Source organism: Heptranchias perlo, chromosome 5, assembly GCF_035084215.1.
Source record: "Heptranchias perlo isolate sHepPer1 chromosome 5, sHepPer1.hap1, whole genome shotgun sequence".
NCBI classification, from domain to species: domain Eukaryota; kingdom Metazoa; phylum Chordata; class Chondrichthyes; order Hexanchiformes; family Hexanchidae; genus Heptranchias; species Heptranchias perlo.
The window spans coordinates 83,302,466-83,327,356 of record NC_090329.1 but is presented as its reverse complement, the minus strand read 5'-3'; the positions used below and the strand labels follow the sequence as shown (position 1 = coordinate 83,327,356).

At 42.0% G+C, this 24,891-nt stretch overlaps 1 protein-coding gene across 2 annotated transcripts in view; it reads left to right on the top strand.

The window, feature by feature from the left end:
* map3k7 (mitogen-activated protein kinase kinase kinase 7) overlaps positions 1-24,891 on the top strand; it is a 114,587-nt gene that overhangs the window by 36,316 nt on the left and 53,380 nt on the right. For both annotated transcript variants that reach the window (XM_067984750.1, XM_067984752.1), the window contains exons 4-9: positions 1,685-1,730; positions 9,900-10,038; positions 12,959-13,083; positions 14,399-14,527; positions 20,624-20,754; positions 21,944-22,025. In XM_067984750.1, the coding sequence (XP_067840851.1) occupies positions 1,685-1,730; positions 9,900-10,038; positions 12,959-13,083; positions 14,399-14,527; positions 20,624-20,754; positions 21,944-22,025 (652 nt within the window). The remainder of the gene's footprint in view (positions 1-1,684; positions 1,731-9,899; positions 10,039-12,958; positions 13,084-14,398; positions 14,528-20,623; positions 20,755-21,943; positions 22,026-24,891) is intronic.

Below are 24,891 nucleotides of genomic sequence, written 5' to 3'. Positions count from 1 at the left end.
ACTCTAGGATCATCCTGGAGAGCAAAGATAATTCTCTGCTTTTTTCCACTACCAACCATCTTAACTACTATCACTGCTACTCTATAACAAAAAGGTAGAAAAACATTCCAAGCCCCTTTTACAGAAGTCAAAAAGATAGATTTTAAGGAGGATAGGGAGATGAAAAGGCAGAGTTTAAGAAGGGAATTCCAGAGCATGGAGGCTGGATGGCCGAAGACACGCCGCCATTGTTGGCCGAAGGAGAGGGATGCACAAAAGACTAGATAGAGTCAGGAAGAGAGAGTTTGGGTCTTGTTGTAAGCTCAGCTCGGAGTTGAAAAGAGGGATGGAATCATTAGCAGAATATGGAGTTTGTTGCAAGACCAGACGATGATGGCTTCAATTTTCTCAATGTTTAAATGGAAGAAATTGCGGCTGATCCACGACTAGATATCAGACAAGCAGTCTGACAACATGGAGGCAGTGGAGGGGTCGAGAGAGATGGCGGAGAGGTTGTCAGCATACATATGGAAGCTGACCCATGTCTGTGCATAATTTTGCCAACGGGCAGCATGTAGACGAAGAGGAGGGATTCAGGATTGATCTTGAGGGACTCTAGAAGTAATGGTGTGGGCCGGAAGAGAAGCCACTGCTGGAGATTCTCTATCTACACTCGGATAGCTAAGACTGAGCGCAGTCCCACAAGGTGAACAATGGAGCAGAGCCTTGGATGTTGGTGTGGTTGATTGCACCAAAAACTGTGGGAGGGGTGGAAATTTTATTGAAGAGAGTCGAATACGGTGGTCAGACAACTGGCAACACAGAGTGCAGTGGAGAGTCTGAGAGAGGTAGTGAAGAGATAGAGCTGGGTGCTGTCAACATAGATGTGGAAGCTGACCCCGTGTCCGCAGATGAAGTTGCCAAGGGGGAATCATGTAGATGAGAAAGAGGAGGAGGCCAAGGATGAATCCTTGTGGACTCCAGAGGTAACAGTGCGGGGAGAGAAGAGAAGCCATTTGTCAATCAGGTATGTAAGAGTGGAACCGAACAAAAATTCTTTGTTTCTTCTCCCGTCCCTCCCTACCCTCCTGGCACGGTAGATTACATAGTTCAAAAAAGCAGTTGATAGATTTTTTAAATGTAGTAAACTGCTAAGATTAGCACAGCTTGGGCAGTTTTGTAAGTGGGAGATAAATTTCCCAGGGTGGGAGAGAGAAGTTACAGCTGAGAAAGTTTCTCTTTGTTGTAGATTTCTAGCATTTTGTAATCTTTGGGGGAAATGGTTTTATGAGAAGATTCAAAATTACTGCATTAACAATGTATTATGCTGACCTCCGCATGTTAGTGTCTGTAGATGGCTGAGAAATTTGGACCAGATGGAAAAATGCAATCAAGAAGTAGATACTGTACGGTAACAATTTTAAAGTAGATAAAACTAAAAAATGTTTAATTTTAAAATTGGTTTTTACTCCACACTTGAGGATTTTTTTTGTCATAAAATTTAGGGCCATTCAGTACTTTAAAAGGCTGCAACAGGTGGGTTAAATGTAGACACATGATCTGTGTTAGTTTAATTGAACTGTTCAGGTTTTAATTTCATAACTTTTTTGGTCAGGCATTCTCTTTTAAAAAGAAAAACAACGTCAATATGTTTTGGGAAATGGCCAAATCCGTTCTCTTAACTCACTGTAATGCTTCTTTCCAGGTCTGCCTCGTTATGGAATATGCAGAAGGAGGCTCCCTTTACAATGGTGAGTTGAATTCCAAGTTACAGTCAGTGACTATCCCAAAAAGATAGGAACACTTACGTGCCTAATTTTGTTACCTTTATGCAGAGTTACCTGTTGCTTTTAAAATTAGAAATGTACGTAGAGTCATAAAATCACAAGTTAAAAATTTCAAATTCCTATTTCCAAAATGGTCTAGAGGATAAAACGCACAATGTGGCAGTAAGCCTTACAGACGAGTAGGCTCCGGGTTTGATCCCTGGTCTGTGCGGAGTTAGATGTTTCGACTGAGGCAGCAGTAAGAATGTTCCATTTGTCCTTGGCACTCTTGGGCTAAGGAAATCAGCCAGGTTTCCTGTTCTCAGTCTCTGTCCAGTGAGCCTCACTGGAAAATGTGCATGTGTTAGTGTTAGATCAGACTTGGCTGTGATGCTGTCCTCAGATACTGATTTGCTGACACTGTCAAGGCTCACCTATGAAGGATGGCCACTTGAGTGAGGTACTATAGGGTACTGTTCATACACCAGCAAGAGTCTTTGTCAAGCAACCTATATCATGTACAGTGAGGTACTATAGGGTACTGTTCTGTACCCCAGCAAGAGTCTTTGTTAAGCAATCTATGTCATGTACCTGGATGACAAAACAAGGTGGACAGGTCCTCTCGGAACCTACAACAAAAAGTATGGAACGAGGGTGGTAGGGGTCCCAGAGGGTGGTGGAGGTCTGGAGCTCGCTGCCAGAAAGGGCGGTAGAGGCAGAAACCCTCAACTCATGTAAAAAGCACCTGGATGTGCACATGAAGTGCCGTGACCTACAAGGCTACAGACCAAGTACTGGAAAGTGGGATTAGGCTGGATGACTCATTTTCGGCCGGCGCAGACACAATGGGCCGAATGGCCTCCTTGTGTGCCGTAAATTTTTTATGATTCTAAGAGATCACTTGGCACATCAAGCCTGCTACTTGCACAGACCTCGTACAGTCTAACCAATCAAAGACTTCTTCACCTCTTCAATCTCCTGAGAAAGTTCTGCATAAATATTCCCTGATCTCCAATGGCACTGAAACAAAACACCAATAACTTTATTCATCTCCACTGTTCAAACCTGGCCTGTTGCGGGGCCCCCTCCCCCATAGATAACATTCTCACCCAGCAGCATAGGACCCATAAAGTCATTTGGAATATTTGATCACCATAATCAATGCTTATCCCAAGAACCTTAGTCCTATTCCAATCAGATATTTCTCTAGCTCCTTTTTGAAAGAGTTAACCAACTCCACCTCAGCTGCTTTTATTGGATTCTGTTCTGCATATCTACTAGTCTGTAGTGAGAGAAAAGATTTGTTTCCAGTCTATAATAATTTTACCCTCAAGTTCTTCAATTTTATGCTTACATTCCAAGTCAAATGACAAGCTTACATCGACAATGGAGCCCTGACTGTTCACCCTTCTACTATCCACATTCAGGATTATCCATGAACAGGATACGCAGGAGTTAGGACTTTGAGATGGGTCATATTTTTGCGCTTTTGGGCTGCAGATTCAGGTTGCATCTATTCTCACTTCAGTCAGGCATTCGGGTCAGGTTGTGTCTCGTCGGTCAATGCAAATTAAGCTAAAAAAAATGTTGCATAGAATTCTTTTGGGGTTGGGTTGAGTCAGGAATTTTAAGTCAGGTCAAGTCCTTTTCTGATCCTTTAACACCTAGACTGTTACTTCAAGTTGGATCTTTTATTTGTACTTTGCTGTAATTTGATTATCTAACAGGGCATCCCTCCATTATGGAAATTAATCAAGTTTCCACTGTACTTAACCTGTGTCTGGTCTTTAACATTCCATTTACCAAAGTAGCTTAATTGCTTTGTTTCTCTCTAGCTGATGCCAATGATCTGCTTTTCTATTCTTTTATTCTTACGAACAGGAAAAGATCAGTTGATCCATCGAGCCCATACAGCCATGGCCCAACTGAGAATCATGATCCCTAATGCCCCCCGCCCATCAGCAGTCACACATAACCTCCTGGGTGAGGTAATAAAACGGATTTTAAAAACCTTAGGCCAATTCAGGGTGAAGAAAATCTGGGAAATTCCTCAAGGTGATCATAATGAGTTCCAGGAGACCACGGCAAACCATGCGATACATTGACCTTAGGAACACTGATACCAGCCACAATCAGGAACTCTTTTTAACAATTGTTTTAGTTGTTCTCAACTGACTTCCTGAGGATTAACTTTCTTAATCGATGTCCGCCTATGATTTCCTGAGATGCGCTCCCTTCCAGCACTGCTTTCTGCTAGAAATGCCACATTACGGCATCACCCCTAAAGTTCCTTTCAACATCTGTAATATATTTTGTAGTGTATTTCTGGTTAACAGTCAGTTGGTGCAGTTTCAGTTAGATGTATAAAAAGCAGAATCACTGCACCACCAAATCTTATTTATCAGCACAATACTGGATGCTGCCACTAGGTGGACCAAAAGAGAGAGAAATGCTTTTATACGTTGAACTGTTCTCAACAGTTTCTTTCACTTTTCAAAAAAAGACTTGGCTGCAATATGTGTGTTTGCTCTAACCTTCCAACCAAGATAAAAGAAATTATAGCTGACTGGATATACTTTAACATCCTTTAAAATGCTGTACTAACAATATTTTTTCTTTTTGATTGTTTACTAGTTCTGCTTCATGCATAATCATTTCTAGAATTCTCTTCATGGGCCCAAAAATTGCTTTTCAAAGTGTTACACATCTGCATTGTTTGTGGCTTAACCTCCAGTGCAATATCAATTCTAATTAAACAATGATCCGTCAGACCTAGTGTTCTCTTACTTATAGGTTATTATTCAATTCTGACAGATTGACTTTTAACCAAAATTTATCATTCTCCAATAGCTCAACAAGTTTGTTTGGGTCCTGGCCAACATTTATCCCTCAACCAACCACCAAAACAGATTATCTAGTCATTTATTTCATTGCTGTCTGTGTGTAAATGGCTGCCATGTTTCCTACATTACATCAGTGACTACACTTCAAAAAGCACATAATTGACTGTGAAGCTCTTTGGGACGTGTCTGTGTGTCTTTTTCTCAAAAGGAGGCCAGGAACAGAAGGGATGATCAAGTGTTGCCCTTTACTAAATGTGCCACTCGTACCCTCTGCCTGCTAGCATGCCCACCTGTGCAGTTTTGAACAAGACAGTTTGGTTTTGGAGCTACCTGCTAATATCTTTTATGATTAAAAAACAGACAGTAAAATTCTTATTTTCAGTTTTCAGTTTGGTGGAAATAAGTACATTCCCTGCATGTGCCAACAGCTCTTAAATATAAATGTTATGGTTGCTGCACAGTTGACTGGATTAAGATAAAAGTACTAACTTTGTACTATAAGCAAAATCGTGGCTGTGCTTGCCCTGTGACATGGACGATGAGTGCTGGCCTCGCTGAATTTTGCAAGGCTAGCCCCTCCTGCTCAGTGTCATAGGCTCCTGTGCAGGGAGAAACAGGCACAGGAAGCCTGGCCAGCAATATTGTTGCCTGGAGCCAAGGTGTGGGGGTAGCGGTGACAGGAAATTCAGTCAGGCAGCAGCTCGTAAAGGACTGCTGCTTAACATTAAAGTAGAGTTTTTTCATGTGCCAAAACTGCTGTTTGTTTATAGAATACTTGGTGATTCCTGCACAAATATTTGTGCAAATATCTGGAAGGAGACCTGTGGGGCAAACTTCCCTATTTACAGTTGACACTTTGGCGCTCCTGCTTCAAAAGGTGCCGCAAAGGAAAATGGTCCTCAAGCAGTAGGTCACCCTGCTGTGAAGGCTGAGATGCAAGCTGCATGAATGGAGATGATACACTGTATATGTGCAGTCAATGTTGTGCAGCAACTGGTGCACATGAGAAATTATTACTATTAGGGTAAGGGAGGTATAGCACAAATTTATATGGTGAAATGCTTCATCCTCAGGACCACAGAATGCAAAACATAGAGATAATCTTTTCCCAAAACAGTTTTAGTGCACAAAAGGTATAGGGCACACTTCTAATAGCTTGCTATGAAACACACAAATATTCAAAGTTGTAGCCTGAACCAGTACTATCCTCAGGAATAGCATGCATGCTACTGTGTACAGTTCTGGTCACCCTATTATAGAAAGGATATTATTAAACTAGAAAGAGTGCAGAAAAGATTTACTAGGATGCTACTGGGACTTGATGGTTTGACTTATAGGGAGAGGTTGGATAGACTGAGACTTTTTTCCCTGGAGAGTAGGAGGTTTAGAGGTGATCTTCTAGAAGTCTATAAAATAATGAGGGGCATCGATAAGGTAGATAGTCAAAATCTTTTCCCAAAGGTAGGGGAGTCTATAATGAGGGGGCATAGATTTAAGGTGAGAGGGGAGATATACAAAAGGGTCCAGAGGGACAATTTTTTCACTCAAAGGGTGGTGAGTGTCTGGAACGAGCTGCCAGAGGCAGTAGTAGAGGCGGGTACAATTTTGTCTTTTAAAAAGCATTTGGACAGTTACATGGGTAAGATGGGTATCGAGGGATATGGGCCAAGTGCAGGCAATTGGGACTAGCTTAGTGGTATAAACTGGGCGACATGGACATGTTGGGCCGAAGGGCCTGTTTCCATGTTGTAAACTTCTATGATTCTATACAGTACAATGCCCTCACATAAGCTGTGATGTGGACTGGTCCCATGAAAGCCATTTATAATGGAAAAAGTGAAGTGCTCTCTAGAGCTGCTGCCTCCTTTGCACATGGAAAATTATGATAATGTTTTCTCTGCTGACACTACTTGTGCATCTATGAACATCCGACTGGCTGATTTGGCAGATGGCCTGGAAGGATCCAGTAGTGTAGAATGTTATTGCAGTGGTGACCTTCACAACTACGGGAAGTGCTGTCCTAGTTCTTAAAGTGATCTGCAGGTCAGTCTGAAGCGAATGGCATAACTTGGTCACTGCCTCTCTAGTGAGGTAATGGCAGTGAAGAGTATACCCAGATTATTGGGGTCTATAAATAGAACCATAGAAGTTTACAGCACGAAAGAACGTGGGAAAGGTTATGGAAAAGGACAAGGAACAATTGAGCGTAAAAATGCTTAATTGGAGGACGGCTAACTTCAGTGAGTTAAAAAGCGATCTTGCTCAGGTGGATTGGAATCAAAAAATAGTAAGCAAAACAGTAATTGAACAATGGGAGGCCTTCAAGGAGGAGATGGTTTGGGTACAGAGTAGACACATTCCCACGAGGGGGAAAGGAAGGGCATCCAAAACTAGAGTTCCCTAGATGACTAAAGATAGAGATTAAAATGAAACAGAAAAAGGAGTCTTGTGATCAGTGTAAGGTTCATAATACAGTGAAGAACCAAGCTGAATACACAAAGTACAGAGGAGATCTAAAAAGGGAAATAAGAGGGGCAAAGAGAGACTATGAGAATAGATTAGCAGCTAACATAAAAGTGAACCCAAAAGTCTTTTATAAACATAAATAGTAAAACAGTAGTCTAAGCAAAGGTGGGACCAATTAGGGACAAGAAAGATCATCTTATGGAGGCAGAGGGTATTGCTGAGGTACTAAATGAATACTTCGCAATGGTCTTCAGTAGAGAAGAGGATGCTGCCAATGTAGCTGTAAAGGAGGAGGTAGTAATGATATTGGATAGGATAAAAATAGATAAAAAGGCGGTACTTAAAAGATTGGCATTGCTCAAAGTAGAAAAATCACCTGGTCAGGATGGGATGCATCCTAGGTTACTGAGAGAACTAAGGGTGGAAATTGTGGAGGCTCTGGCCACAACCTTTCAATCCTCCTTGGATATGGGGATATTGCTAGAGGACTGGTGGATTACAAATGTTACACCCCTGTTTAAAAAAAAGGGGAGGGATAAACCCAGCAATTACAGGCCAGTCAGCTTAACGTCAGTGGTGAGCAAACTTTGAGACAATAATCTGGGACAAAATTAATTGACACTTGGAAAAGTATGAGCTAATAAATGAGAGTCAGCACTGATTTGTTAACGGAAAATCGTGTTTGACTAACTTGATTGAGCTCTTTGATGAAGTAACGGAGAGGGTTCATGAGGGTAATGCGGTTGATGTGTATGTGGAGTTTCAAAAGGCATTTGATAAAGTACCACGTAATAGCAAAATTAAAGCCGATGGGATTAAAGGGACAGTGGCAGTGGATAACGGACAGAAAACAGGGAGTGAACGGTTGTTTTTCAGACTGGAGGGAAGTATACAGAGGTGTTCCCCAGGGGTCGGTATTAGGACCACTGCCCCTTTTGATATATATTATTGACCTGGACTTGGGTACACTGGGTATAATTTCAAAGCTTGCAAATGACACGAAACTCAGAAATGTAGTAAATAATGTGGAGGATAGTAACAGGTTTCAGGAGGACATAGACGGACTGGTGAAATGGGCAGACACATGGCAGATGAAATTTAACAGAGAAGTATGAAGTGATACATTTTGGTAGGAAGAATGAGGAGAGGCAATATAAACTAAATGGTACAATTTTAAAGTGGGTGCAGGAACAGAGAGAGCTGGGGGTGTATGTACACAAATCTTTGAATGTGGCAGGACAAGTTGAGAAGGCTGTTAAAAAAAGTGTACGGGATTCTGGGCTTTATTAATAGAGGCATAGAGTAAAAAAGCAAGGAAGTTGTGTTAAACCTTTATAAAACACTGATTAGGCCTCAGCTGGTGTATTGTGTTCAATTCTGGGCACCAAACTTTAGGAAAGATTTCAAGGCCTTAGAGAGGGTACAGAAGAGATTTACTAAAATGGTACTAGGGATGAGGGACTTCAGTTATGTGGAGAGATTGCAGAAGTTGGGGTTGTTCTCCTTATAACAGAGAAAGTTACGGGTAGATTTGATAGAGGGAGGCAAAATCATGAAGGGTTTTGATAGAGTAAATAAGGAGAAACTGTTTCCAGTGGCAGAAGGTCGGTAACCAGAGGACACAGGTTTAAGGTGATTGGCAAAAGAACCAGAGGCGACAGGAGGAAACAAAATTTTTACGCAGCGAGTTGTTCTGATCTGGAATGCACTGCCTGAAAGGGTGGTATAAGCAGATTCAATCGTAACTTTCAAAATGGATTTGGATAAATACTTGAAGGGAAAAAATTTACAGGGCTATAGGGAAAAAGCAGGCAAGTGGGACAGGCACGATAGTCCAAATGGCCTCCTCATATGCTGTACCATACTATGAAAAGGAGACCATTTAGCCTGTTGCATCTATGCTAGCTCTTTGGTAGCACAAACCAAAACTAATACCAGTGCCTGCCTTCTCCTTGTAGACCTGCATCTTCCTCTGCTTTGGAATATTAATAGGTGTATACATGCCTATTAAGATACTTTTGTATCTGCATGTGATGCCCCCTCAGAAATTGTCCTCACCTAAACTGAGTTGGCAAAAATGTGCTCTGCTGCTGACAGATCAAGGTATGACTCGGCAAGTTTATATTAATAACTGCAGCAGACAAAGAGAGAACAAGATCAGCACATTTGCCGTTGGCTGTAGGTTTTAAATGTGAAAGTGCCTAGAGGCCCAATAACTGTAGTAAATTTAAAGTAGGAACTTGTGTGACCTCATTAGCTGAGCAACAGGAGAAGATCTATTGTGATACAAAGGCCTTAACAAGAATTGCATATTATGTTATCAGATTAGCAGATCTATTTGCTGCAAGGGATGTGCTTTGACTGAGGCGTTTCGGTAGGAGACTGAAAATGTTAGAGCCATTTAAGAAATAGGAAAATCCCACTTTCCTAACCAGCCTGCTTTGTTTTTCTTGTTCTCACTTTTTCACCATATCCTATAATGGCCTCTTTCTCCAAAAACTCACCCAAATTATCTCTTGAACATCTTTATATTAGTTGATCGAATTAATTTCCATGGTAAATTATTCTATATTTTATAAATATCAAACTAGTTTCGTTCAGGCTACTATAGTGACCTCGACGTTGGTTTGGGCATTCTAAACAAACTTGACCACTTTCTGTAATTCTTGAGGCAATTGCTTGCTGCTTCGGTGTCAACTTCAGTTGGTAAGTATACATTCTTGGCTGGATTTAGGCCACCTTGTTGAATTTCTAATATTGAACTAAAATTGTCAAATAGTTGAAAAGAATGTCTTTCAATATGTCTTTCAATAATGTCTCATGATGAGCCTTTGTTGATTTACAGTGCTGCATGGAGCTGAACCCCTACCGTATTACACTGCTGCCCATGCAATGAATTGGTGTTTACAGTGTGCACAAGGAGTTGCGTACCTACATGGCATGAAACCCAAGGCTTTAATCCACAGGGACCTCAAACCACCAAAGTAGGTTCTTTGTTAATGGATACAAGTATGGCAGTTTTTATAGATTGTAACAATGAATAACATTGTGGTTTGCATAAAATGAAAAATGGCTGTGTTTGAGATTGGGGCTGAGGCATATTAGCGAGAGCTTTACTCCGTATCTAGCTTATCATATGCCTCAGTGGGAATGCTTAATGTTGACACTAGATCCTCAAAATGGAAAGTGATCCATTCCCCTGCACAAAAAAAATCAAAAAAGGGATTGTTCTAGCTGTGGCCAAATCCAGCCCTACTAGGAGAAGGTGCTGCATGATGTTCACAAAATGACCTGAACCCATGTCTTTAGCTTCACTCTTATCTCCCCTCGTGCCCTTTCGAAGCTTATCTTGTCCATCAGACCCACCTCCTTGCCCCCATGCTAGCTGACAATGTAAATGGTTCCCTGTCCTCAGGTACTGCCCCCGTTCCTTTCAAAACCATTGGCATCACCCCCATCTTCAAAAAAAACCCTCGTCCCCTCTGCCCTTGCAAACTACTACCTCAACTCCAACCCCCTTCCTTTTCAAGTCCTTGAACATTTGCCTTCTAAATCCACACCCATCTCTCCCCTAACTCCATGTTTGAATTTCTCCAATCAGGTTTCTGTCCCTGCCATAGCACCGAAACAGCCCGAACCAAAGTCACAAATGACATCCTCTGTGACTGTGACCATGGTGCATTATTCCTTCTCATCCTCCTTGACCTCTGCAGCCTTTGACAGTGAATCTCATCATCCTCCTCCAATGCCTCTCCTCTGTTGTGCAGCTGAGTGGAGCTGCACTGACTTGGTTCCACTCTTCCTGCCATGTCTGGTGTTGGATAGGTATCATCTGCATGTACACTGAAGACATCCAGCTCTACCTCCACCGCAAGTCTCAACCCCTCCACTGACTCTGTTGTCAAACTGCTTGTCTAACATCCGTTATGGATGCACCACAATTTTCTCTAGTTAAACTATGGGAAGACTGAAGCCATTGTCTACAGCACCTGCCATAAACTCTGTGCCCTTGCTGCCAAATCCTTCCCCCTGTCCAGCCATTGTCTCGGGTTTAACCAGACTGTTCGCAACCTAAGTGTCCTTTTCAACCCCAGTCTGAGCTTCACTCCATCACAAAGACTGCTTGTTTCCATCCCTGTAATATCACCTGCCTCCGCTTCCTGCCTCAGCCCAAGTGCTGCTGAAGCCCTCATACCTCCAGATTCAACTATTGGAATGCTCTCCTGGCTGACATCCCACATTCCAAAAACATCATCTCATTCAAAACTCTGCTGCCCACAATCTATCTCACACCAACTCCCGGTCACCCATCATCCCTATTCTTGCTGATCTTCAATGGTTCCCGGTCCCTTGTTTTTAAATCCCTTCACAGCCTCAACCTGCCCTATTTCTGTAACCTCCTCCAGCTCCCTCCCCCTGAATGGTGTTTCTCTGACTCGAGCCTTTTCTATATCCCCCACCCGCCCTTCACCCCGCCTTCAGCTACCTAGGCCCCATGCTCTGGAATTCCCTTCCTAAGCCCCTCCATCCCTCCACCTCCCTCTCCTCCTTTGAGCCTTTCCTTAAAACCCACCTCTTTGACCAACCTTCCGGTTACCCCTCCTAATATCTCCTCCTTTGGCTTGATGTCTATTTATTTCTGATCACACCTCTTTGAAGCACCTTGGGATATTTTCTTCATTAAAGGTGCTACATAAATGTAAGATGTTGTTGTTATCCACAGCCCTGGACATTCAGTAAAACATATTGCCATAGTGTACATATATGACATACCAGGTACAACAAATTACATTTCTGTAGCACTTGTCACAAATGCAAAGACATCTCAAAGTACTTTACAGGATGGTGGAAAACAATGGATACTAAGTGGGAGGAAGAAAATGAAAACAGAAGAATAAAGAGTTGGGATAGGGTGGAGCGAAGGCCTGGTTGAAGAGAAGGGTTTTCTAGGTGGCTATTGGAAACATGAATAAGGGTTTTGTAATCAGTTTGCTTGGGTATGGGATAAGGGCAAGAATGATGGGAATACTTGACTTTGTGTGGGTGAGGTCGTGAACTGCAGCATTCTGAATGAGTTGTATTTGTAGAGGGTGAAGACAAGTTAGGAGAGCATTAGAGAAATGGGGCCCAAGATGATAAGCATGGATTCTGCAGTATTGGGGAGACAGGTAGGAGCGGAGATGGGCAATGTTAGAGTTGGAAGAAATTGTTCTTGGTAATGGAACAGATGTGGCATGGGTGGCAGATAACACCAAAGTGTGCATGTTCACATATACGGTGTTACCTATGGGACTCTTCAGAATGTGTTTTTAAAAATTTAATGGAATACTTCTAGGGAGAAACTCTTATCCTCTACTGCCTGTTTCAGTTTGGCTCATCTGGTAACATTCTTGCCTCTGAGCCAAAAGATTTAGTTCAACTCCTACTCCCCAGGACTTAAGTACATAATCTAGGTTGACATTCCAGTACAGTAATGAGGGAGTGCTGCATTGTTGGAGGTGCTATCCTGCAGATGGAACTTTAAATGTCTTCCTGTTCTGATGGTTTAAGTGAACATTTGATGATCCCATTGCATTAGCTGAAGAAGAACAAGCCAGTGTCCTGGCCAGCACCATTGTCAAAAACAAATTAATTGATTATTTATCTTACTTCTATTTATGGGATCTTGCTGTGTGTAAATGGCTGCCATGTTTGCCTATGCAATAATGACTGGACTTCAATGTAACTTATTGTACGTGAAGCACTTTGAGACTTTTGAGCGGTGATAATGCACTGTCTTTCTTTTACAGCTATTGTTTGTGTAATGTAATTTTTTTCTTTTATTGTGCTGACTACTGAAAGGCATGTTCTGAATCCCTGAATATAGATTGCTGATATTTCCAGTCCTGTGTTTTACTATGATAGCTTGCTGCTGGTTGCTGGTGGGACAGTTCTGAAGATCTGTGACTTTGGCACAGCCTGTGATATTCAAACTCACATGACCAACAACAAGGGAAGTGCTGCTTGGATGGCTCCAGAGGTTTTTGAAGGTGAGCAGTTGAGATTGAGATTTGTTCAGTCATCACTTTGAGTTTCCCCTAATGGCCCAGTGTGTAACCTGCTCTAATAATCCATAAGAATCAAAGAGACCAGCTTTCATCCTCGGTTTATGCTGTTAACTGATTGCACCGACGGCACTGCAATTGCCCTCAGCACCCCAGATAAGGAAGAGGGAAAAATCAGTTGTTTTTTCCACTACAGGTGGAAACCAGTGACTCATGCCGGAAAGCACACATGTATGGATATTTGATTAGGACAAGGTCATGCTTAGCTGTGATACCCTCCAAAGCTAAAATGACCTGCCAACATTCACAGTATAGGATTATGCATGAAAAGCAGCCATTTGGACATGGAACTGTACCTCCTTCAAGAGAGGAAGGGAGAAAATTCAAAAAACAATCAGCACAAATTCAGTTGGCTCTGTGACACTGGATTCTCCTAAAAACTTCATTCTCGCCAGGATCAAAAATGAATTCTGCAGACAAACGAATGCTGATGCAGTCTGTCTTGAATTGGGACAGAATAATATGCAACATGGTCATTTTTGTTTCTTGCAATTTAATTGATCTGATGATAGAGAACATTTACTTTTGAAAAAGGGTTGATTGGAGGTTCTGGCAACAGTAGTTAATAAGTAGAATTACTACTATAAGTGGGTTCCAAAAGACGTCACCTAGATAATAGTACAACTGGGTTTGAGTACCTGGGCTACCTCACCAGGAAGTCAAAATCCGCTTCTCTCCAGATTCAGGTCAGTCCTTGACCCCAGATTCACTCTGCCACTTTAGGTCCAGTACAAAGTGGAAATTGCTTCACACTGACTCTAGACTAACCGTGTAAATAGACCCTAATTCTGCTGAGAATGCATAAGGCAATGTACTGGATCCCAGCCACTTCTTTACTGGACAGTTTGAGTGCTTGCTAATGGCATTGGTACAGAAATGGATGACTTTTCCATTTGTCAACAGTAACATCCCTCACTTTATTCAGTAGAGGAAATAAACTTTATTCAATTACTTTACTCTTTTCAGTGGTACGTGTTTTGCAGTTAACAGAATGGCCACATAATGCCCTACACCTGTACACTTACTATTTTTGGAAAATCTTTGCTCAACTTGAGCAATCAAAGTAAAACTGGGGGCAAATGTGCAAAATTGATAGGTGCAGCATATTGTAAATTTATTAGTAGTGTTGAAATGCCCTCGCAAACCTTGATGGGTTAATAAATCTTTCAAACTTAAACCATATTTTTTACATGATCTAGCCACTTGCTATCACAAGTGACTTGTTGAATTTGTGTCACAGGTAGTAATTATAGTGAAAAGTGTGATGTCTTCAGCTGGGGCATTATCCTTTGGGAAGTGATAACTCGCCGAAAACCTTTTGATGAAATCGGTGGCCCTGCATTTCGCATTATGTGGGCTGTCCATAATGGTAAGCTTATATCTGGAAAATGTTTTCTTGTCTTGCTTTAAATTGGCAGTAATATGGTAACTTCAAGTTTGGAACCCTCACCTGTTCTGATAGTAACCCTGATATTCTTGCATCTGTACTATTGGGAAATTATAGAGTTAAGTGGAAACTTCATTTAATGTTTTGAATTTAGCTGAATTATTTAGTGTATAAGTTTTAAGAGAGAATTTGCATTTATATAGTTCATTCCACGATCTCGGCATGTCCCAAAGCACTTTACAGCCAATGTAGTACTTTTGAAGTGTAGTTACTGTTGTAATGTAGGAAACAAGGCAGCCAATTTGCTCACAGCAAGGTCCCACAAACAGCAATGAGATAATGACCAGATAATCTGTTTTAGTGATGTTTGGTTAAGGGATAAATAATGGCCAGGACACTGGGGGGATCTCCCCTGCTCGTCTTCGAATACTGCCATGAGATCTTTTACGTCCACCTGAAAGGTTTAATGTCATATCCGAAAGACAGCACCTCTAACAGTCCTGTACTCCAGTGTCAACCTAGATTATGTGCTCAGGTCTCTGGAGTGGGACTTGAACCCACAACCTTCTGACTCCGAGCCGACTGTGCTGCCACTGAGCCAAGGCTGACACCTATCTTTCTTCAATAATTTTTATAATGGATGCAATAGGTGTTTTGAGATGTGGATTCTTAATTTTGGAAGGCAGGGAGGAAATGTGCTGTTTCATGTCAGTATTGTCAACCTCCAAAGTGCATGAATCCTGAAATGCCACAACATATTCCCCGTGCAGGTACTGTACTGCCTTTAAATTTTCATACTGATTTAGGATTCTAGTCTTTTCACAGTACTACCAGACATAACCTCTGTTTGCTATTCGGCATTTATTTAAAATTTAAAATTTTCTTTGCCTTGATAGCGACTAAGTAAGAATTTAGTCTTAATGATGAATAAGGGATTTTGCCATTGGCATTGGGTATCCAGTCAAACAAATATTTTTTTTCATTTTGTACATTCACATTGTTTTGTCTGGCAAAGATGTGCATACAAAGAGCAAACAATTGTCCACGATGAAAATAAGTGACCTAATACAAATAAGGGTCCAATGTTGGATTTGGTAAATAATTTAGACATTCATCCAACAACTTAATAGCTGCCAGTGGGAACCCTAGGAGTCTGAACTTGTTTCCCAAGATCAAGAATGACTTTTTTTTAAAAAAGAAAGGACAAAATCCCAAGTCTCACAATACAACTACTGAAGGTGGCAGGACTATAACTATATGGGGCATGGTCTCAGGATAAGGTGTCAGCCATTTAAGACTGAGATGAGGAGGAATTTCTTCACTCAGAGGGTTGTGAATCTTTGGAATTCTCTACCCCAGAGGGCTGTGGATGCTCAGGTGTTGAGTATATTCAAATGTAAGGAATCTTACAACACCAGGTTATAGTCCAACAAATTTATTTTAAAATCACAAGCTTTCGGAGATTATCCCCTTCGTCAGATAGATTTTTCGACTCTTGGGGAATCAAGGGATATGGGGATCAGGCTGGAAAGTGGAGTTGAGATCGAAGGTCAGCCATGATCTTATTGAATGGCGGAGCAGGCTCGAGGGGCCATATGGCCTACTCCAGCTCCTATTTCTTCTGCTCTTATGTTCTTATAATGTTAGAGTTCAACTTTGTACCTGTTGTTCCCCATAGAAGACCCTAATTCAGGTCTGGAGGGTAGGGAAGGAGAGAATCTGAGGCATGTATAGTCACACCACTCTTACATCTTCTAGTGGCCAGTTATATTGTGGCACTGATCTGAGAGCAGATTACTTCCCTCTAATTCAGAGAGCTGTTTGTGGTATTTTGAGAATTGGCCGGATGGGAGAACATAAGATAAAATATTTTGAGTAAATTATTAATTTGATAAAATTTAGTATCTGCAAAGTTCACACAGTGCAAGTGTTGGAACACATTTAATACACTTGAGACTTTTAATTATCCATATAAGAACCAATTCTATTCACTTGAGCATATGTTCAGCTCTTTAAGGGTGTATTTACACTACAGCTTTAGAGGTGCGAAACTTGCTCTGCTTCACTCTGGAGTCAGGCCAGGCCCTGATTTACATGATAACTGCTTATCATCATTGTGAAGCTAAGCTGCTTTGTACCAAAGCTTCAGTTGTAGCATAATTGTAGTTTAAGGCCATAAGAGTAGATTATGTTTTTTTAAAAAAATTTGGAATAATTTAAGCTAATGGCTATTCCTTATTCGATCATAAAATATACAAGATTACTGAGACACTTTTTGGAAAGCAAAACCCATTGTACATTGGGCCCTAGAGTTTCCACTAGTTTTATCAGCACAATCCGGTCGCAATCAGCCGAACCAGTGCAAAAGATCGCGGAAACTCAACTGTAAGTAACGCTCGAGGTTCCGCAATCTTTTATACTGATATAAAAATCGTTGCGCCCGAAGCCCACAAAACTAGCCACACCCCCAGATCGAAATAATGAGGATGGCCCGGTTCTACCAGTCGCAGCCGTTTGAGGAGGTCTTCAGATTGAGCTCATTTTCTTAGGTGCACAGGCACTAGTAGAAACATTTTAAAAGTTTTTACATATTAAATGATATTTAATTTACTAAGAAACCGACTAGTGTATCCACCAGGGAAACTAGCAAATGGTTCAGTATCGCTTTTTTTAAGTCATTTTCAGTGATTTTAAAATCAGGTTACTTGCAGGTGGAAGACTGGACACACTTACTAAAAATGCTTACTTTTTGTGATCATAGAATCATAGAAATTTACAGCACAAAAGGAAGTGATTCGACCCATTATGTCTGTGCTGGCCGAAAAAGAGCTATCCATCCTAACCCCACTTTCCAGCTCCTGATCCGTAGCCTTGTAGGTTGCGGCACTTCAGGTGCATATGCAAGTACTCTTAAATGTAATGAGGGTTTCTGCCTGTACCACCCTTTCAGGCAGTGAGTTCTAGAACCCCACCACCCTCTGGGTGAAAACATTTCTTCTCAGCTCCCCTCTAATCCTTCTACCAATTACTTTAAATCTATGCCCCTGGTTATTGACCTCTTTGCTACGGGAAATAGGTCCTTCCTATCCATTCTATCTAGGCCCCTCATAATTTTATACAGCTCAATTAAATCTCCCCTCAGCCACCTCTGTTCCAAAGAAAACAACCCCAGCCTATCCAATCTTTCCTCAGAGCTAAAATTCTCCAGTTCTGGCAACATCCTCGTAAATCTCCTCCGTACCCTCTCTAGTGCAATCACGTTTTTCCTGTAACATGGTGACCACAACTGTATGCAGCACTCAAGCTGTGGCCTAACCAGTGTTTTATACAGTTCTAGCATAACCTCCCTGCTCTTGTATTCTGTGCCTTGGCTAATAAAGGAAATTATCCCATATGCCTTCATAACCACCTTATCCACCTGTCCTGCTACCTTCAGGAATCTGTAGACATGCACTCCAAGGTCCCTCTCTTCCTCTACACCTCTCAGTATCCTACCATTTATTGTGTACTCCCTTGCCTTGTTTGCCCTCCCCAAATGCATAACCTCACACTTCTCCGGATTGAATTTCATTTGCCACTTTTCTGCCCACCTGACCAGTCCATTGATACCTTCCTGCAGTCTACAGCTATCTTCCTCACTATCAACCACACGGCCAACTTTTGTATCATCTGCAAACTTTTTAATCATGCCCCCTACTTTTAAGTCTAAATCATTGTTATATACCACAAAAAGAAGGGACCTAGGACTGAGCCCTGCGGAACCCCACTGGAAACAGCCTTCCAATTATAAAAACTCCCGTCGACCGTTACCCTTTGCTTCCTGACACTGAGCCAACTTGCCACTTTCCCTTGGATCCCATGGGCTTTTACTTTTCTGACCAGTCTACCATGTGGGACCTTGTCAAAAGCCTTGCTAGAATCCATGTAGACTATATCAAACGTGTTACCCTCATCGACCCTCCTTGTTATCTGCTCAAAAAAATTCAATCAAGTTAGTCAGACACGACCTTCTCTTAACAAATCCATGCTGACTGTCCGTGATTAATCCGTGCCTTTCTAAATGACAATACTGTCCCTCAGAATTGTTTCCATTAATTTGCCCACCACCGAGGTTAGGCTGACTAGCCTGTAATTACTCGGTCTATCCCTTTTTAAACAGCGGTACAACTTAGCAGTCCTCCAGTCCTCCGCCACCGAATGAGGGGCATAGATAAGGTAGATAGTCAAAATCTTTTCCCAAAAGTAGGGGAGTCTATAACGAGGGGGCATCGATTTAAGGTGAGAGGGGAGAGATACAAAAGGGTCCAGAGGGGCAATTTTTTCACTCAAAGGGTGGTGAGTGTCTGGAACGAGCTGCCAGAGGCAGTAGTAGAGGCTGGTACAATTTTGTCTTTTAAAAAGCATTTGGACAGTTACATGGGTAAGATGGGTATAGAGGGATATGGGCCAAGTGCAGGCAATTGGGACTAGCTTAGTGGTATAAACTGGGCGACATGGACATGTTGGGCCGAAGGGCCTGTTTCCATGTTGTAAACTTCTATGATTCTATCCGTAGCCAAAGAGGATTGGAAAATGATGGTCCAGGCCTCCGCTATTTCCTCCCTTGCTTGATATAGCCATTTTCAACTGTATTAGTGCAACTGCACCAGGTTACCATTCTTAAATACATCAATGGATATTTTTTAATGCAAAGAGAAGAAAATAAACCATTACGTTCTGTTACCCTGACTGATTGCGCTGGTTCATGGTAGATTTTATGTTTGTGATTATGCAAATAAACTGCAACCTAACCAGCGCAATATCAAATGCAATTTGCACCCAATTTCCCGATTGTGCCCAAAACGGAAACTCCCCCCCCCACCCTGGATGTTCATTTATGACTAACTGGAATTTTTTAAGACATCATCTCAAAATGTACTGTAAATGAGATTTGAACAGTTGTGCCACAGTTACCACTATACATATGAAACCGAGATGATTCTGATTTCATTTTAAAATTTCGCCCAAAAACTATTGTATAGATACCTTTCTGAACTTCTATTTCATTGACAAAAATTTGCAATGTAGAGTCAGCCCCAGAGATTCATTGTAACAGAAGAAATACACTGACTTGCTCAACACAAAATTGCAGTTAGAATCCCTTAAATGAAGGAGTAAGTATTGGTAAAATAATTTTGTAAAATCCCATATGCAGAGCAGAACTACTTATGTGGCATGTCATTTCCATTAAAAGTTGTAGTTCAGCAAAACAGAAAAAAGATTGGGTAAGATGATTGATTAGTATTTTATCCAAGGCTGCCTTGTTACTTGGAGTGCTTTGTTACTGGGAGTGCTTTGTCACTGTTCCAGTGTATTTACCAAATAACCCAGAAACATCTAGTATTAAGTAGTTTAGTTTCTGTTTCTACAGTAACTTTTTAATTTTGTGTCGAGGGAGAGAAAGAAGCTTTTTTCTTGATTAATCGGGATTGATTTGAAAATGATGCCCCACTGTTTGCACTTTTAAAACAATAAGTTCTAACTGTTTAATGATGCTAGATTTTGTTTCAGCTTCATTGTTTGCCTCACCAATCTTGGTGAAAGTGGTGAGAATGTGGAACTCGCTACCACATGGAGTGGTTGAGGCAAATAGCATAGATGCATTTAAGGGGAAGTTAGATAAGTACATGAGGGAGAAAGGAATAGAAAGATATGTTGATGGGGTAAGATGTAAGGTGGGAGAAGGCTCATGTGGATCATAAACTCAGGCATAGGTTGGGCCAAATGGCCTGTTTCTGTCCTATAAATTCTATGTAAAACCTGTTTAGGTAAATCAAACCTCGGGAAATTCTTCCACCTCCTCTTTTCTTTCCTTTCCCCCACTTCCCCCCCCCCCCCCCCCAAAAAAAAAATGTTGAATTTCTCATCTGAGAATTAAGAATAAGGAATACATTCTGGCAATCTTTGTTAGATGGCAGTAATACTTTGATGCTGGACTGTAATCTTGGTGTTTTTAAATTGATCAAGTAACAAAATGTGTCTTAAATCTATTAAGATTTTTCAAATTTGTTCCATCCATGTTTACTGTGTGTATTTTAGGTACTCGACCACCTCTAATCAAAAATCTGCCTAAACCTATTGAGAGTTTAATGACTCGCTGTTGGTCTAAAGATCCTGCACAACGCCCCTCAATGGAAGAGATAGTAAGGATAATGACTCATTTAATGAAGGTAATTTTATACATTTAGTGTTTAGTACAGAGGAGATTCCAATAACATATGTACACACATAAGGTGGTAAAGAAGGCATATGGGATACTTGCCTTTATTAGCCGAGGCATAGAATATAAGAGCAAGGAGGTTATGATGGAGCTGTGTAAAACACTGGTTAGGCCACAGCTGGAGTACTGTGTGCAGTTCTGGTCGCCACACTACAGGAAGGATGTGATCGCTTTGGAGAGCGTGCAGAGGAGATTCACCAGGATGTTACCAGGGCTGGAGCGCTTCAGCTATGAAGAGAGACTGGGAAGATTGGGTTTGTTTTCCTTGGAGCAGAGGAGGCTGAGGGGGGACATGATTGAGGTGTACAAAATTATGAGGGGCACAGATAGGATGGATACTAAGGAGCTTTTTCCCTTCGTTGAGGGTTCTGTAACAAGGGGACATAGATTCAAGGTAAAAGGCGGGAGGTTTAGAGGGGATTTGAGAAAGAACTTTTTCACCCAGAGGGTGGTTGGAGTCTGGAACTCGCTGTCTGAAAGGGTTGTGGAGGCAGGAACCCTCACAACATTCAAGAAGCATTTGGATGAGCACTTGAAATGCCATAGCATACAAGGCTACGGACCAAATGCTGGAATATGGGATTAGAGTAGACAGGGCTGATGGCCGGCGCGGACACGATGGGCCGAAGGGCCTCTATCCGTGCTGTATAACTCTATGACTCTATGACCTTGTGGCATTTTTTTTTACTTAACTGCTGTCGTGCGATAATAAATTTAATGTACTTTACATAGGAAATAGGAACAGGAGTCCTAGTGTTAGCCTAATTTATGTGCTTACCTGAAAGTGGAGTATGAATCCACAATCCTCTGACTAATTTGAAAGGTGCCACCAACTGAGCTAAATTGATGCTTTAGTGATCTCTTGTGCTATTTGAAAAGGGTGTATCAAAATGTTGGTTGAGTAGTGGCATACTTCAGTCTCCAGGCAAAAGCCTGAATTTCCTTTGCTTTATTTACAACCTTGGTCCTGATGTTGCAGTCCGGAACAAGACATCTGAGATCACTCTGGACATTTTGCCCCTGCAGTTCTAAATCTTACTAAGTAGAGGCTGTTCTTTCTAATTATGATGTGTAGTTTGTGCTAGAGTTGTGAACATGTCACCCAAAGTAACAGTCTGCTTCAATTCTTTTATGTTTAGTATTTCCCAGGAGCTGAAGAACCTCTTCAATACCCGTGCCACTACTCGGATGTGAGCCAGAGTAACTCTGCCACAAGCACAGGTATAAAACAACAGTAGCTTTAATGATTTGAAAGGGGAAAGGAAAATAAGTGTCTTTGACTGTTTGCCAAGCTGCCTGATAGCAGTATATAATTTATTTTTAAATTCTCCTTGACTTTTTCACTCTATGGAAAATAAAAGGTAATACTCAGTGTTCCAATGGAAGGTTACAAACCACTAGGACGCATGATAATGAAACCTGTTTCTTTAACCAACTTCTGAGGTGGGACAACTGGCCTGGTTTCCCTGGCCTGCACGTCAGATCCTCCATTCTTTTTGTGGAAGTTTTGCATATTAAGTGGCAAAGCAGGTGCAGCAGCAGGAATTAAGAAAAATTTTACATTGAAGAAGTGCTGTCCATGATGGAAATGCACTACTATTAATAGTCCTCTGTAATCTAAAGGACCTGATCTTTGAAGACCTGATGGTATTTTAACGTGTCTCACAAGTTGATGCAGCCAGGCCTCCTTTTAAAAACTTAAACCCACAGGGTTAGGTTCCTTCCCTTTTAGGAATGGAACTCATAAGTCTGCCCCAAGGCCTAGGTTAAGAGCAGTGGCACCAGCTAAAGGAAACGTGGGAGAGTATCGTACAGAGAGTCCAGTTGTCCGTTCGAGCACTGCTTCCCACAGACGCCTTACGAAAAGAAATTTAACAGAGATATTTTAAGAATTTGATTCTGCTGATTATATGGGGCATAGAAAATGGATCAAGGAAGAGATGCCAGAGTGAAAACCCATAATGTAATGCATGTTCTGGCAGCCCTCGACAACAAATAATCATTAGCTAATGTTGAACTTCTGGATGAAAGAGTCAGAGGGCGCTAAATTGGGCCATGTAGTGCCTGTTGTTACGGCGCTACACGGCCTCTCCAACATCCAAAATGGCGCCTTGGCTGCACGCGCACGTTTGTAGCATGACATGCGCCGGACACCATCTTGATATAGGAGTTAGCGCATGCGCAAATACTGAATGCCGGAAGCATGTAAAGCAAGGAGAAAATGGATACACTCAATGTGCAACACTGATTTAAAGTGATAAGTCCCAAAATGGTGTCTAACGCTCATCTCAACGCACTGTCTTAACCACGGCCATCTGAACATGTCTTAGAGTGCCTGGAAGACCCCCACCAGCGCTATTTAAATGGACCATGCAGGATTTACATGTTAGTGGCTGGATTATTGCTTCTGGCTGCCGAGACATTTGTAACTGTTTTTGGAGGTCTCCTATACTTGAATACTAGGACTAGGGGACATCGCCTAACATTTAGAGCCAGGACATGCAGGAGTGAAGTTAGGAAATGCTTCTACACTCAAAGGGTGGAAGAAGTTTGGAACGCGCTTCTGCAACAGCAGTTGATGCTCATTCAATAATTGTGAGTTCTAAATCTGAGGTTGATAGATTTCTATGAACCAAGAGTATTAAGGGATATGGGGCTAAGGTAGGTATGTGGAGTTAGGTCACAGGTCAACCATGATCTCATTGAATGGCGGAACAGGCTCGAGGGGCTAAATGCCACTGCCACTTGCTGCCTCATGATATGCACCACCTTCTCCTGCAAGAAAGCAGGACGTGTGTCTGGGTGATGTGCCTGTCATAGTTGAATAGCTGCCAGTGTGGTGTGGCCTGTGAGTTGTGGGTGGGCAACTTACATCAGTGGTAATGTGTAAGGGTGAGAGGAAACATCTGATTGGAAGAGTTGAGTAGTGATGGAAAAAGTTTGTTGGTATGTGGGTGATGGGGGGTGTAGTGTGTGCAGCAGTGGATGTGGCTAGTGGTGGGATTTGTAGGAGATGCCACTTGACAGTTGACCTCACTCACCTTGACCACTCAGGTCAAAGCATTGAACTTCTTCCTGCACTGCATCCATGTTCATGATGCTGTGCGCCTGGCATTGACTTCGTCCCCTGTTGCCTCCCACTGCCTTTTGGGTATATGTCTGGAGGGCCTCTTGCCCCCCACCTATAGGATGCCCCTCCTTCTGTCCGCCTCTTGCACCAAGGCCTATAGTGCATCAGCAGAGAACCTTGGTGCACGCACTCTCGCAGGCCTGGTACCAACTCAGATCGGCAGATTGGTGAGATCCGGCATGCAGATTGAAGGATGTGGGATTTAGTAGTGCACAACCTTTATTCAATGTTTTAGCATAACTCATCAGTTTGTAAACATAGGGACTGGAGCAGCATCTGTGCTTTGCATGTGCGATGTCTGATCTCCGTTCACACTCCGTGCGGACAACACACTGTTATTTTCAGCAAGTAACAGGTACCAGCTACCTTTCAGAGATCTTTAAGAGACAGCCTCCCTTTGAGATTGAGTCTCCCCCTGCTGGTGGAAAGTGCAAATTGCATTGAATCCTCGAGTCAACACTGATTCAGAATGCTGCTTGAAGGTAAGTCCTCAGGCCTGACGAATGTCTAGTCCTGCCTGCACCGGGCCATTGGGCGCGATGTAATAGCGGATTGTGCTACCCCTGCCCAATAAAAGGCCCTATCCAATTTTTTTCCCCCAGAGTTACTAACAACAACATTCCTGAGGAAAGAGTTCTACCTGCAGTAATAAATTCATTGTTGATAGAGTTTTTGGATTGAGATGGAATTATGAGGGGGGGCGGGGGATAACTGCAATAGCATGAGTGCAGAGATCTGTTCTATGAAAGTTGCTGAGGTTGGACACTGATGTGCAATAGGTCATCTTCACCCAGCCCACATGTTTTTGTGCCTTTGAAATGCACCTAGCCAAGGAACAAGATACGGAGTTTCTCTATAAATTGCTAAACAGAGCCACAATATTTGATCACTGAGTGGATTTAGCCTTATAATGAGGTTTCTGAAGAGAACCAGAACAAAACCTCAAGGATTCTCACT